Raw genomic sequence first — 16,165 nt, forward strand, 5'->3', positions numbered from 1 at the left:
CAGAGGCCCGGTTGCGGCTCCGTAGATGGTGGTGCCAGGGTAGTCGAGCATGGGTTTCCGGCGGGCAGCGACTTCTTCCGACAATCGATCGCGGGACCGACGGTGGTAGAACCGTGGAAATCATGGCACAGTGGGTTTTCGTGGGGCGCGATGATCTCCGGCGGCGAACCAGCGGCACGGCAGTGTCGTGAGGGGAGACGGCGGTGGGTGTGGGCACAACGACAGGGAAGGGCCAACCACGAAGGGGCTGTTCTTTTTTTTTGTTTCTGGTGAGGTCCAAGAGAGGGGATCTTCCCCTTCTGGCGTGAACCAAGAGAGAAAGAGAACTAGATCCCGGGCGTGGGCAGATAACTTAGCTTGTGGCTTTGGCAGCGGGGGCAAAGCCGGCGGCTCTGATACCAAGTTGATGAAGCACAAGTGCGGGAAAAGAGGAGAAGAAGGAAGAACAAGAGAGGGAGAAGGAAGAAGAGGTTATAGAGACGCAGGAGAATAGAGGAGGAGAGGAAGAGAAGAGAAGAAGGAGAGGGAAAAGAAAGATGAGAGGAAAACGTAGAGGAGAAATTTCAATTCACTTCATTAAAACCCTAATCATGAAAATAGTTCCTTATATATAGGGCCCAAATACACAATTTGCATAAATCCCCTTATACAAAAATAAATCCTAATAAGCTCACGAATAACACAAATAAGCCCTAAAATGCAAACAAGCCCAGAAATAACATAAAACAAATATGAAAAATAAAATGGTGGACTAAGCGGGGACATAATCAGCTCCGATGTCCCCATCACCATCCCCATTAGAACTGATTCCCTTCAAAGTTTTGCCCAAAATTCCAATTCGCAGGAACAACATTATCAGACTCCACCTTCCTCCCATCACTTGCAGTCACTTGGAACGACAAACTCTGACCTACCAACTTCTGATCAGTCTGCCAGTTCTCGCCCCAATTCCTCGTCATCGGTATCCAGCCCGTGTTCGAGCCCTTGACCGACACCGCGGTCACGTCTCCAGCACCCGCGACGTTGTAGACTAACACAAGGATCGCATTGGGGTTGCCCTTCATCTCAAACCTCATCCCTCCTTTCTTGACGCACGGCACCCTCCGGTACTGCACCGGGATGATCCCTGCATGGTAGTCCTTCACCAACTTGACGAACATCGGCATGGAGAGATCGAAGTGCTTGCGGGGTGCGTTGCACCAGCCACCGTTGTCACTGGGCTTCGAGGGATCCGGGGGGCAGAAGTTGGTGGCAGTGATGGTAATGCTTCCCGGGACACACCACTGTGGGTCGTTGTAGCACTGGATTTCATAGCACGCTCCACACGTGAGACCATTGTTGAAGAGGGCTGTGCTTAGAGCTGCCGTCTCGAGGCCGTACCCTTGCTTGATGAGATCGCCATATCCGCACGCTCCTTCTGTTTGAGTGGAACGGAAGGAATCAGAGATGTTTTCAAAGGCAAATTAAGCACGTTGCAAGATGTCATCATCTGTTATTAAACTAGGACACTAGCTATATCTCTGATGCTGTTAGGCCCAAAAAAAAATGAAAAGCTAGTATTGCCAAATTCCATCTTGAAACTGGTCGTGCACGGAGTTAGGACCAGTGTGCAAGTGCATTCCAGTCGCATGATGCTGCTATCTTGATTGCATGTAATCCATGATGACACAATGCATGCTAGCTAGCTGATCATTTGTTGCATGAAGCATCAAACAAGCGAATGAAAATCTATTCCAAGATTGTTAGAGCAAGAGCCAAGACATATCAAGCTAGTCACGAATGAAAAATCATTATACAAGGATCTCGATTCTAAACTCTTTATAATCTTGCATATCTTGCATACCAAGTTAAAAATATTTTGCAGATCTTTTGATAAAAAAATATATTGATCAAGTCCTCCGTTCTTTTTCGAGGAAAGACTCTCAAAACCACATATCAGCGAATCTTAATTGCAAAGAAACAATCCTATATATACTGCTACTAAACAAATGGTAATAAAGAAAATGGCTCTAACAAAAGAATAAATACAAAGAAAAATAGTTTGTGAGTGAAGACGTTATTATTTTCCTAATGATAGAAAAGATCAATATACTTACTCATGGTCTCTCCTCCACTCATGTCTCCATAGAAAGTGGCAGTTCCGGTTTCCCATCCACTGCCTTGGGCCATGGCTCCGAAGGCCATGAGCAAGGCAGTAGCTGCAATGCAAACGATGGCAATAGCAATTTTTGCCATCTCCGCTCTCTTGCTATCAGTTGATCAGAGCAGCCAAACCAGATGCTATTTATAGGAGAAAAAACATCTTTAATTGTAAAGAACTAATGTGACGAGAGGATCCAAAGAATTTAGTATGAACTCCGCAATGGATGTTGCCAATTTGAAAATCTTTCAGTAGCAAAAAGATTTATTACTGATTTAGTGACCGGCATCCATTGCACTCGATCGGGGCTGGCGGAATATTTTGAAGAAATTAAAATGCCGTGCAATTTTTTATGTCATTCAAATCGCACCAATTTGGGCCATTCAAGAGGAAAGTGAAGTGCTGCAAATGAGTTTATAGTAAGGTTGATTTAATTCTAGCAACAGTTAAAACAAGAAAGAGAAAATAAGAACTTAAATGAAGAATATCCAATTAGCATGCACGCCTAAAATTGGACGTCCAGATGGTGTAGTGAACCTGCAACATCGAGTCCATTTATGGCTACCAATTCACACGTATCAAACCGGCCGGCCTGGCATCATTCCGAGGACATTGGGCCTGGGACAAGGCCTTGTGTGGTAAATGTTTAGCACTGCTGCATGATTAACATAACAAAAAAAAAAAAAAAAAAACTGAAACAAAGTTTAGGTGATTAGTAGAGTTACATATATTCGGATCGCATTTAGGTAGATTTTACTATTACTTACACTGATCCAGATCTACTTCAAGTTTTGAAATCAAGTTCTGCATCTGCCACCAACTTTAAAGAAGTCTCATAAAACTCGTTCTTAAGGCGTCCACCCTAAGCAAGGGAGGACACCAATTCAGGTAATTTTTTATGGTTCGCCATACTCGTTTAACAAATGGATAATGAAAGAATTAGCGAGTGGTTATTTCCTAGGGAGCGTCATATCAGTAAGAACCAGGGCTTGCAGGCCATCCTTTCCTAGCTAAATTTTCTTTGGTTCCTAGCCTATGTCTTAGGACGAGCCATCAAATTTTTTTTACATTTTCCGGACCATTTACCTTCCCAAGAGCTTTGCAGTATAGCCATAAGAGTGCTCTATTGTTTAGGGACGCATAAAAAAATTTGACAGAGAATTCTCTAGAGTTGGAGAGTTTCCATACAAAGTCATTGGATTATTTTTGGATCGTGGGGCCAGCTGACTTGATTCTCCAATTTTGTCTTCTCTAACATTGCGAGGCCACGGAGACTACTCTTTTCACAGCTCAGAGAGAGAAGAAATAGGCAACTCGCCTGGCCTGAAATCTTCCCACAATTAATTGATTCCCCCATTTTGGTGCATGAGGAGAAAATACCAGTCTATAGGATTATTGCGTGATTGGTAACTTTTTAAAGTTTTTTTTAAAACTTGAAATGTAGAATCCAATGTAGCAAATATATTTACTTATCTTGTTTCTGTTTTTATATTTTTAAATAACTTTTATTATTTAAAAAATTAAAGTGAAAAATTTTTACCAAAAGAGGGCAAATCAATGACTAAAATTGTGAGGCCCAATAGTCCCACATCGGAAAGACTCGTTCCAGAGCCTGGGCATATGAGGCGGGTGTCTCCTAATTCTGCAGACGCGTTTTGGGTGGAAAACAAAACCGGGGAGGGGTGAAGGACGCTTGCGTGAAGCCCCAGAACCGGACAATATCTGGCATGGGTGGAAAACAAAACCGGGGAGGGGTGAAGGACGCTTGCGTGAAGCCCCAGAACCGGACAATATCTGGCAGGGGAGCCCCGTGTTCCCCCCTCATGTGGCCCCCACGTGGGCACTAGGTGCCTCACGTGCCTCGCAGAGGCGGGGGCGTGACAAAAATGGAGTGTTTACAAAAAAGATTCGCAAGAAGTTGTGAGCATTTGACGCATTATAGAGGTAATTAGATAATTTTTATATGTTTATATATTAATTAAGGAAAAAAAATTCATCCTCATAGTCAAGAGCCCATTCCTATTTCATAGCCATATAAGCCAGCTGTCACATGTTGGCACTTTTCATTAGCCAGGATTAGGATTTGGATAGACCATTACATAATGTAATATTGTTGCTTAATCAAAGAAAAATGTTGTTGGAAGGTTAACTATTATATTTTTTTCCCCTTTGAATAAAGATGGTTGAATCAAAGTGACCAAAGATGGTTGTTTGTCAAGTTTCTTCCTTTTGTGTTACTGTGAAATCTTACATGTTGCATCATTCTTTGTAAAATATTTTAATTGCCTTATATTTCTCTTCTAAACAGAAAAAGGCAAGAAAATCCTCACCAAGTGTGCACAAAAAAAAAAAAAAAAATCAAATTAAACATTACATTAACCTTGAGCAATATCTCATTTACCTAGAGCAATTTTTCCTAAAGCCAAAAGAAAAAGAACCATGGCTACCGGAGAAAATAAAGACATAGTAATGTTACTTCTTGATCTTGTTCTTCTATTTTTGTATGTTGTTTATAGAAATGAAAATGAACTAGCATATAGGCCATACAATAAATCGTTCAAGCCTAACCATGATGCTTCTCTAGTGGTAAATGTCGGATAACTTTGGCCTAAGCTAGAGCCATTTGCATCTTTATTTGCCTAGACTAGCTCAAGTAAGAATGTACAATTGAAAAAATTCAATCAAGAAATAATGATGCCGCCAACTTCTTTTTCTTCTTCGTTAATCAAATAGGATATCATTCACCCAGCAACAATAATCTCTACCATCTACTCAAACAATTAATTAACAAGCAAAATAATCAAACAATCCATAAATAAGAGGCAACACATTTTTGTAATGTAGAAAATTCTCCAATGTGAAGAAAAAAATCATTGGACCTAGTCCAACCAAAAACTTCCATTATTTCGAATAATGGAATTAGAATAATTCTCTTTAGTTCAACTAGAGACTGCATAAACATCAACAAGATTTAATCTTAGCTTCTACAACAACATTCATTACCAATAAGATGGATATTGAACTAAAGCTTGCTCTCAAAGGTGCCAATGATCAATGCATTCTGCTGTTCAATGAAGTTCAAAAAGCTTGGAAAGTTTCTTTTACACTTCAGACAGATTTGAAGGTCTTTCAATTTTTTATTTTTCTTCTATATGTTTTTAGTTCATGATATTATGCCAAAGTTTGTATGCATGATTTCTTCTATAAATTTGGAGGATTAATTTGACGTTCAGATGGAGCACAACCTAATGGTCTCGTCATTTTTATTGTTCATTAAAAATTTTTGTGCATAACAAGTAATTATCATGCAAAATGATATATATGAAATGATGCACGACTTATGCTTGCACAGAAAATGGAGGGACAGAGTTAAAGAATTTGCAGCTTTGACAGAGACGTAGATATGAAGTTAAGGGTGTGCTCCCTTAAATTTTGTTTTGTTGGTCAAACCCTTGAAGTTTAAAAATTTTAAGCATTGCTTTATAGCAAAAATAAAATTCATATAAGTGAAGTACTGGTGAATAAAACTAATGTTGACATTTTCTTATGCCACGAACACTTTCTAGTTTGGTTACCCAACAAATATAAAGTTCCACAACGTTGCAAAAATATAGTTAGCAAATAACAAATAGTATTTATTAAAAACTTTTCTAGCAAAAGCTCTACTATCCAAAGCTCTGCATATAAAAATTGTACTGCCTTGAACAACACCAAATGAGACCTTAATCGTTTCTGCATATAAAAGTTTTCCATAGAAGTTATTGTATGAGGATTATCTAATTGATCAACTTATAGCAATAGATTTAATTATGGGAGGTGTATTGTATAGAGGACAATGTGATGGAAAGATATACATGCTATTAATTTGTAGTTTAGAATCATGTATCTTTATCAAAGGTATAAAGGTTGATTATATACGATATTGTTGTTAAACTTTGGATATCAGCAAATTTTTTGTATTCTTCTCCACTTACTTATATCTTCGCTTTCCACAGGTATCATACTCTCCTATGAAAGTGAGTGATCCAAATTTTGCAAATGAGAAAAAAACACCTCCACTTAAATGGAAATGATAATTAACGGATTGCTAGGCCATTTAATGGTTGCAATTGCAAGTCAATGACCCATTGTCTAATTTTTGTGGTAAACCATTTGGTCAAAGAAAAAAAAAATCACTAGAAACTCGATGAAAGTTCATTAAATATTAGATTATAAACCATATATTTTTTACATCACAAAAATATCACCCAACCTCTATTCACTAAGCTGACTATGTGTCATTGTACTTTAATCATTCCATATTTTTAACATTTAAACATTGATATTCATTCATATAAATGGAAAATTTGATGTTCTCTCTATTAATAAATAGTTTGAAATGGTTAGATTAAGTGGTTCAAAGTTTTGATCCTCTCACTACTTCATGGTTTGAGCCAAGTCTTCCTCGACCTCGGGTCCTACCTAATGACGTCCCGACCAAGCTCGGGATGCCCCACTGTGTCGACCGCGGGCCAAGTTTTCCTCGACCTCGGGTCCTACCTAATGACATTCCGACCGAGCTCAGAAAGCCCTGCTGTGTCGACCGCGAGCCAAGTCTTCCTCGACCTCGGGTCTTACCTAATGGCATCTCGACCAAGCTCGGGACGTCCCGCTGTGTCGACCGCGAGCCAAGTCTCCTTCGACCTCGGGTCCTACCTAATGACGTCCCGACCGAGCTTGGGATACCCCGCTGTATCGACCGCGAGCAAAAGCTCTCTCGACCTCGGGTACTACCGAACGAAAATGGGAGCTATAGTCCGAGACACCTAAGGCAGATGCTATGGATCGAAGGACATCCAAACCTGTAAAAGCTCACGATCCGAACAAACGAATAACAAGTCGACCTCCGCCCGCACGACAGCTAGAACCAAGTTCAGAGACTTAGTAAAATTCTACAAGAGCGCCGAAATTAAGCTCAAAAGTGAATGACGCGCTAAGTCCTACACAAATAGTCAAAGACAAAGGTTCGTTGAAAGCACAAGCAGAAACAAGTCCAAAGACACAACAAAATTGAAGAAAGCTGAAGTTTTATTAATAAAAAGCCGTAAGGCTAAGTACAAAATATTGGTTCTGAGGCCGACCCACTCGGCCGCACAATGGCTTCAATGGCCGGCCTCATTTACAAAAAGAAAAGAGGAAGAAAAAGCTAAGTCCTAAGATATCTCCGGGGTGGCGATGATCTCGACGCCGACCTCGGGTTCTTCCACAAGAACCACCTCGAGATCCCCTACAGGAGCAGCCCCGGGATCCTTTGCTGGAGCAGCCTTGAGAGCGTTCACTGTAGCAACCTCGGGTGAAATTTCACAGGCTGCCTCGGGAGCTACCTCGGACTCAGGCTCAACGGGCACAGGGGCAGGGCTGTCCGGAACATCCTCATCTTCAGTGGCCCCGAACAGACGAGGTCGAAGGTTGCTAAAGTCGAGCTTGGGGAAAAACCTCTGCACCTAGGTCTGAAAATCCTCGAAGCCACGAATAAGCCCATCGACCGCCTCCTCCTCCAGCTCTTCCCGGTACTCGGCCGACTCACAGAAGATCTGCACCGCATTTTGAGCTTGCTCCAGCGCCTTCTTCTCTCGAGCTTCAGGGTGCTCGATCTTCAGCCTGAGGACCCCCGCCTCATACTTTTGGCCCGCGAGCTCAGAATGGGCGTCGGCCAATCGTGCTTCAGAGGCACGGAGCTCCGACCTGGTCAAAGCATGCGAGGCCTCTTCCTCATCAAGGCGCTCGGCCTTGGATCCAAGCTCGGCCTCAGCAGCCTCCACCCTCGCAGTGGCCTCCATCTGCTTGGCCTCGGCTTCGGCGAGCTTTTTCTTAGTGAACTCCTACCCCCTCTGACTCTTCCAAGCCAGATCCTGATAGTTAGCCAATGCAGAGTCTAACATATCGATTTCGTGGAGGTGCTGTAACGAAGGAAAGCGATGGTTAGCCGAAGTCAAAAACTTAAAAGGACATGAAAATGAAAGCTCGAGAAAGACTTACTCGGACGGCGGAACAGTAGGCTTGGTCGACAAAATCGCCGATCTCGCCAGCTTCGAGCTCGGCTTGGTTGGCTGGAAGCAACGCGCAGCGAACGACTTCATGAGCGACGTCACTGCTGTGGAGGGCCAAGTCATCCTCGAAGACCAACCACTCGGGGCAGTAGAGCCTCCTCTCAGGGTGATCCCCAACCCCCGACAAGCTTGGGACACCGAACCTTGAAGAGCTCGGCAGAGGGGCATGAGAAGAACTCGGGACCCTGAGGCTGCTGCCCGGCTCGGGTCCCGAGCACCACAGACGAATGACCTTGCAGATTTTAGAAGGGCCCGTGGACAGGCAAGTACGGGCCGATGGTTCCTCTGCGGCCTCGGAGCGAGTTGCGCGATCGGCAGGGGGAGCCTCTTCCAATCTAGACTCCCCTGCTCTCTTCCGGCTGTTCTTCCGAACGAGCTGGGAGGCCTCAGCCTCAAGATCTTCAACCTCCACCGGAGTAGAGGTCGAAGCCAGCCTAAGCATCTTCTTAGGCATCAGGCGAGCTCCGCCTGCTTCGGCTGCCCTCTTATTGTACCTGGCGAGAAGGGCCTCGTTGCTTGACACCATCCCTGCGATCTCTGAAAAAGGGAGAAAGAAACTCAAGTGTCATACCAACCCTAAAAAGAAACGGAGGAAGAAAAACAGAAAAAAATGAAACGAAGAACGATAGAGTGAAGGGAGGAGCAGCACAACCGTCCTTACCCCAGGGCGCACCGAGCTCAGGCAAACGTTTATCAGGGTCTCCTCGCTCAGGAGATCGTTTAGAGAGATATCCCCCTTTAGACCGTGAAAAGCCACAAGGATTTTCTGCTCGCTCATGGTTAGTTCAGTGGTCTTATTATTGGTCTTAAGTATCGGCAAGCCCCACAACGGGTTGAACCCCCACAAATGCTTGGAGGAGAAAAAGAAAAATTTCTCCTTCCATCCACGAATAGAGGTAGGAGTACCTCGGAACAACGCCCTACCTTCCGAAGGGCAAAGTACAGCCATTCTCCATCTGCGAGGTTAGATTTCAACATATAACACCCGCGGAAGATATTTACCGAGGTCGATATCCCGTGAGCAAGGCAAAGAGATAGAAAGCCAATAATTATCCTCCACGAGTTCGGAGCGAGCTGCGCTGGGACGAGATGATACCTCTCTAGGAGCTCATTCACGAACCCGTGCAGGGGGCATCTCAGGCCGGCCCGAAATATTTCCATATACGCTCCAACCCGACCTGGAGGGGACCTAGTAACTCGGTCCCACGGCTCTGCGAACTCAAAGGCAAACTCGCGTGGGAAGGAGAATTGGGTTCGAATCACGCCCGAGCTCCTTCACGAGAAGGAGCCCCAGTAGAAGATGAAGCACCGCCTGACATTTACCCCGCTCACGAAATAAACAAAAAGGAAGAGGAAGAAGGATGAGGAGAACGAAAAAGAAGAAAAAGCCAGCCTCCGAGCGAGCGTGATTGAAGAACCTACCGGTGGTCCTCGTCGAAAACACCGACGGCTAAAAGAATTGCCGGACAGCACTCCAAAATACCTTCAGGAAGACTACACAATGAACGGAGGCAAGGAGAAAACGAAGAAAGGGGGAGATGAAAGCTACGGCGGCCAAATAAAGATTCTAGGGCTAAACTAGGCTTTATATTGATTCCTCCAACGGATAGGATCGATGAGAGCAAGCCGTGTCTATTGCCCAGATCACACCACGTGCCGGCCTCAGAAACCGAACTAGCGTATCAACCTGGATCGTCGCTTTAAAAGCAGAATCGAAGCAGCCATCTCTTCGACTACTGGAGTCTCATCATGAACCCGCAGCTCAAAATTGCCTTGAAAAATAAAAAGTCGTCGCCTCTATTGAAAACACTCAAAAGCGTCATTTTCCCTCCTTTCAAAACGACAAAATAATTTAAAGCCGCCTAATCTCATCAGCATGACAGAAACGGCTACTTCCTTCGCCCGAGCTCAGAGATGGCTCGAACTCGAAAGTTGGGGGGTAGTGTTGGGGGACAAAGTGGATCACCCGGAGCACATGGTCAAAGCATCGAAATCCGGTGGCAAGCGTGACGACGGCAAACATGGTCTCGATAGTCATGACCTCAGCGCGCATGACCTCAATACGCACGACCTCAGCGCGCATGACCTCAGCGCTCACGACCTCGGCATGAACGACCCAGCGCTCACGACCTCGGCATGAGCGACCTCAACATGCACGACCTCGGCATGCCTGTCCTCGAAAGGCATGACCTCGGCAGGTATGGTCTCGGCTGAGTTAAGCTCGATTGACCTCAAGATCGAGGAAGACCTAGTCAAAGGGAGAAACCGACTCCCACTCCACCGAAAATCAAGCCGACCCCTACATCGTAACGTCCACATGAAGAAGGAGTCATCAAGTCCTCCATATCCGGGATCAAATTCCGCAATCTCTGCCACAACGGCTGTCAACATTTAAATCCTCATAATCTCAACTGATCGCCAGCCATCCTGAAATCTCGCGTCATCTAAGGTAACCTATTTAATCCGAGATCTGCGCAATCGCAATCAAGGATGAGTAACCGCCACACCTGCTCCTATAAAGAAGGGGAATGCTGGCGAGGTCGGGGATCTATCTCTCTCGACCTTTCTCCCTCTACGAAAACTATCTCTCCATTAAATACCTCAAAATCCTTCTCTGACTTAAGCATCGGAGGGCTTTCGTCGGATCCCCCGGCCCAGGCTTCTTGCAGGTCCGTCGGAGACAGCCGTTCGCCACTGCATCACAGCCGGAGCTCCTCCTGCTCGATCCGCGGTCACCTCCGGGTCCAATTTCTAGCAACATTTACCAACAATTTAGTATGAGACAGTAGAAAAAAGATTTCTTGCCGATTTAGGGTCCGAGTTCCTTGGCACTCGGGGCTGGCGGAATATTTTGAAGGAAATTAAAATGCGGAGCAAGTTTTTATGTCATTCAAATCGCACCACTTTGGGCCATTCAAGAGGAAAGTTGTTGTCGATTCCTGTCTACCTAAAAATATGCTAGACAGATCATTGTTAGAACCGACAAACAAAGTTTAAATTAATTTTACTCTTACCTGTTCTACTCGAAGAATAGTGGTCGTAAGATGTCGATCTATAGGAAGGCGATTGGAGTTGCATAAAAATTAAAACGTTCACTCGGATTCGAAATCGATTCTTAAATAACAAAAGAAAAACATTACTTCGAGGATGTTTGAATGATTCTCTGGGCTACCAGAGAATATTTTCTACTTGAAATTGACAAAAAGATAGATATTTAAATTCGAAAAATATTTATATATTTAACTAATCAAAGAAAAGCTTTGGCATGAATTAAAATGGATGAAAACAAGAAGATTGAAGCGAACACAAATTGCATAAAGGAAGATTTAATGTATTACATAAAAAGAAAAATTAAAAGATTGCATAAAGAAAACAGAAATTAAACTGAACCTAGAACAAGGATTGCATGAAAGAGAAATGATAGATTTTATAAAAATAAATTAATTATAAAGGTAGAAATGAAGATTGGTAGCTTGATGCTGCCTTTCTTCTGCAAATAAAATAAAGAAAAGAAAGAAATAACAAAAATCAAAGAAAACCTCTTCCTCTCGGTGGAACATAAAATACTAATTTTTTTCTTTTTCTTTTCTTCCCCAAAATAGAGCTTCCTCTGTTTTTTTCTTTCTCTCTTCTCTCCCAAACCGATGGCCTCCCTTTCCTCCTCTGTTCTTTGGTGTGAGCTCCTCTACCTTGGCCGAGAACCTCCCCCCCTCCCCTCTGCCTGCCTTCTTCCCCTCTTCTTATAGCCCTTGGAGAGCAGTGAATATGGAAGGTGATCTGGGCATTTTCACCGCGTGAAGAATGCGGTTGCCGGGCGGATCGCTCATCTGGAGGACTTTCTTCTTTGGAACATGGATGCGGGATCGCCGAACGCCTGATGCGGAAGGCGCGGATGGCTGGAGACGCGCTGGGGACGCGCGGACAGCTGTGAGGTGCTAGGATCACGAAAGAGGGGAATGCGGGATCATTGCTCTTCCTTTTGACGCTGAAGAGACGGATGCAAAGGCGGGGTGAAGCGTGGGATCACGGACGGACGCGCGATCTTTGGGAGGAATTTTTAGGACGGTTGATTGTGGCCCGGTGCTGGAATGGAAGGGAGGAGACACGGAAGAGGCGGACGTGGACTTCCTTCTTCGGGCTATCCTGGGATCATGGCTTGAGATGCTTGGATCACGGAGATGAAGAACAGGAGGTGTGGGATGCGGTTGGAACGGGCGGCCGTGCTGGCTGGCACGCTGAGATAGAAAGATCTGAGGCGTGCCGGCTGGCACACTGGTACGCGGGCGTTGCAATGCGGACGACGGGCTGATTGCTGAGATGGGGGGACGTGCCATGCATGGCATGCTGGCTGGTACAGGGATGACGCTGGCTTGTCCCATACATGGGTCAAGTTGGTGCCATACCAGAATCAATGGCTGATACGCTGATGCGCGCGATTGGGAGCTGGAATCACAGTTGGGCTGAGACAACAGTGGGATGGCAGCCGGCAGTGACTCGACTCCATCAGGGTGATGGCCGTGGGAATTAAGAGAAGTCAGATGCAGCTGGGACTCGGTTGAACCAGGGCATGGAACGTGGGATGCTTGCACAAATAAAACATTAATAAGTTAATTTTATTTTTAATGATTAGCTAAAATACTAATTAAAATGGTCTGACGATTGCACTTTTGTGCTCTCATCACACCCCCCAACCAGCTTATTGCTAGTCTTTAGCAATTTAGTGCAGAAATGAGAGTGCAAAAGTATTAATTATTATTATTATATATGTACATTAACTAAGATAAATACTCACTTTCGTAGAGCATTACGATTGCACTTAGCACGTGCAACAAGCCGTTAAACCCTAGGTTACCCTAGTAGACGAGTGTTGTCTCATGAGGGTTTGCAGTGAAGTTACCCACAAACTTCAATCCCAAAGATTTGTTTTATGAAATGAAAGTCTAATTTTAAGTACATAAGAGGTTTTAATTACTAAGTAGCCCAAATTCTAGGTGAGTATGCAATTTAAGTTGAAGTCATTAAGTTTTTCGTTAGGGAGTTGTAAGACTTATTTATACTTGAGTGCTCAGTAAAGTCTGGATCATGCACAAGCTAACATTTCGGATCTCCAAAATATCGCTGATGCTAGTAGTTTCCAAGAATTGGTCGGACAAGATCTATTTGCTGATTCAAAATCATCTTATCTGCAGGATTTCGAGAGCTGTGGATGTTTACTTTAATACCTCATGGGCTTTATCTGTAATATTCCAATTTACTCAAATTTTTGCAACGATGGCTTTCACACTATTGTCTTTCTTAAGGTCAAAATACTTTTTTTCTTTTTTTTATTTTTATTTTTAAGAAACATGAAAATGTATATATTGTGCACTTTTACTTCTGCAATGATTCCTTCATGTAATGAGCAATTAGTCGACAATTCTCACACCAGTTGGCATGAGGTGTCGGGCATCAAGACTCCCCTATAGACCTATGCTCGGGTTCCTCATCACAAGCCCGCTGACCTTTGACAATAGGTAGCCCTTTTCGATGTACCTAACTAAGGCCCTGTTTGGGGGAGCTTTTGGAGGGCTAGAAAGTACTTTCTGACCCTCCAAAAGTACTTTTAAATGAAAAACTGTGTTTGGTAAATTTTTCAAAAAGCTGTTTCAGCTTTTGCGGGAAGCTGAAAACAGCTTTTAGGAGGAAGCTCCAATTTGGAGCTTTTGGAAGGAAGCTGTTTTAGCTTTTTTGGAAAGCTGTATTTTTGACAAAAATGCCCATATTAAAATAACATAATTACATAGTTTGTCCATTTATAAACCTAAAAATCTGCTGGAGTCAAGAATCCTAGCCGTCAGACTCCCTTCCGTAAGAAAAGGTATTTTTCTTTTCAATTTTTGTATGCATCTCTTGAACCACATTTTAGAAGAAAAAAATTTTAATCCTTTTCCATACCTTCCAAAATCAATCTATTGTTTTTTTTTTATCATCAACCTCGCGGCCCACGCTGAGGTCCTCCTCGAGCGTGGACCACGAAGAAGAGCCCCTGGACCGCGAAAAATTATTTTATGGGAAATTATTATGAAAAATTATTTTATACTAATAATTATAATATTTTATACCTTTATTTTTATATTATACTATAAATATAATATCATATTATATTATATCATAATACATTAATATGTTATGTTAAATAATTTAATATTATGTTATATTATGAAAAATTAATTTATACTAATAATTATAATATTTTATATCTTTATTTTTGTATTATACTATAAATATAATATCATATTATATTATATCATAATACATTAATATGTTTTGTTAAATAATTTAATATCATGTTATATTATGAAAAATTAATTTATACTAATAATTATAATATTTTATACTTTTATTATTGTATTATACTATAAATATTATATTATATTATATTACATTATAATACATTAATATGTTATTTTAAATAATTTAATATTATGTTATATTATGAAAAATTAATTTATAATAATAATTATAATATTTTATATCTTTATTATTGTATTATACTATAAATATTGTATTATATTACATTACATTATAATACATTAATATGTTATTTTAAATAATTTAATATTATGTTATATTATGAGAAATTAATTTATACTAATAATTATAATATTTTATACTTTTATTATTGTATTATACTATAAATATAATATATATTATATTATATCATAATACATTAATATGTTATGTTAAATAATTTAATATTATGTTATATTACCAAATAATAATTTACTCTAATAATTATATTACTATTATGCTATATTAACATAATATTATTTTATATTACAATAATATTATACTATATCGTATATTTATGTATTAATTTATGTTATGTTTTATTATGTTCTGTTGTATAATACTATGCAATGTCCTTTATGGTAATTTTGTCATACAAAAGTACTTTTTCAGTTTGTTTACCAAACACAAAACAAAGTACCACAGCACTTTATGAATGTAGTTACCAAACAGCAAACAGCTTTTTATAACAGCTCTACTTCCAACAGCTCTACTTCCAACAGCTCTACTTCTAACAGCTCTACTGCCAACAGCTCCCCCAAACAGGGCCTAAATCCACTAAATAATAATAATTTTTTTTTGGATCAGAAAAAGATGGTTCATCAGGATTCGAGGTTGCTACCATATTCTCAACACAATGTCGAACCTATATCTTAGAAAATGCAGGCCAGATGTGTTGTGAAATTCAAAGCACTAATTAGCTTACAACTCACTAAAAAGAATTTAATAAAAAGAACTCACTTTGCACTACTTCCGACTAGTCATTGGGGTCTTAGATTTTATATACCTTGTGTGTTGTAAAGAAATTAAAATTTTTTTTAAAAGATTTTTTTCCAAAAATTTTAACTAATTTTTTTTATAAAATTTCAAATGCTTAAAAATACCCCCAAACCTAAATCTAACATTGTCCTCAATGTTAAAAAAATTTAAAGCAGTAAGAGGACAGAGAAGAAGTTACCTGATATGGGTGGGTAAATTGAAAATTGGGGCAAAATCTCCAAACCTGCATGTTAGTAATTTATTAATTTTTATTTATTTATTATTTTTTATAATATTTACATGTTGGGTTGCCTCCCAAGAGCGCTAAGTTTTATGTCTTCAGCCAGACAATTCTAACTTAATTAGTATAAACAGGATATACCAGAAGTGTTTCTTCAACTTCTAGACTCAGATAATCGAGGTATGGTTTGAGGCGATGTCCATTAACTTGAAAAGATCCGCCATCCTTGGTACTGCCTATAATTATCGCACCATGCGGATGCACTTTCTCCACAATGTATGGGCCAGTCCAGCGGGATTTAAGTTTTCCAGGGAACAGATGTAATCGAGAGTCGTATAAAAGAACTTTATGTCCTGGGTGAAATTCCTTACGGATGATCATTTTATC

General features: G+C 41.3%; 1 protein-coding gene across 1 annotated transcript; it reads right to left on the reverse strand.

Annotated features, from left to right (window-relative positions):
• Positions 1–797: 797 nt before the first annotated feature.
• LOC103723873 (expansin-A23-like) lies at positions 798–2,169 on the reverse strand. The gene is made up of 2 exons (XM_008779338.5): positions 2,097–2,169; positions 798–1,417 (listed from the first exon to the last, which is right to left on the reverse strand). The coding sequence occupies exons 1-2, from the start codon at positions 2,167–2,169 to the stop codon at positions 798–800; spliced, it is 693 nt and encodes a 230-aa protein (XP_008777560.4).
• Positions 2,170–16,165: the final 13,996 nt, after the last annotated feature.

Source organism: Phoenix dactylifera, chromosome 1 (assembly GCF_051530095.1).
Source record: "Phoenix dactylifera cultivar Ajwa chromosome 1, Ajwa_hap1_PhDact_Kaust_v1.1, whole genome shotgun sequence".
Lineage (NCBI taxonomy): Eukaryota > Viridiplantae > Streptophyta > Magnoliopsida > Arecales > Arecaceae > Phoenix > Phoenix dactylifera.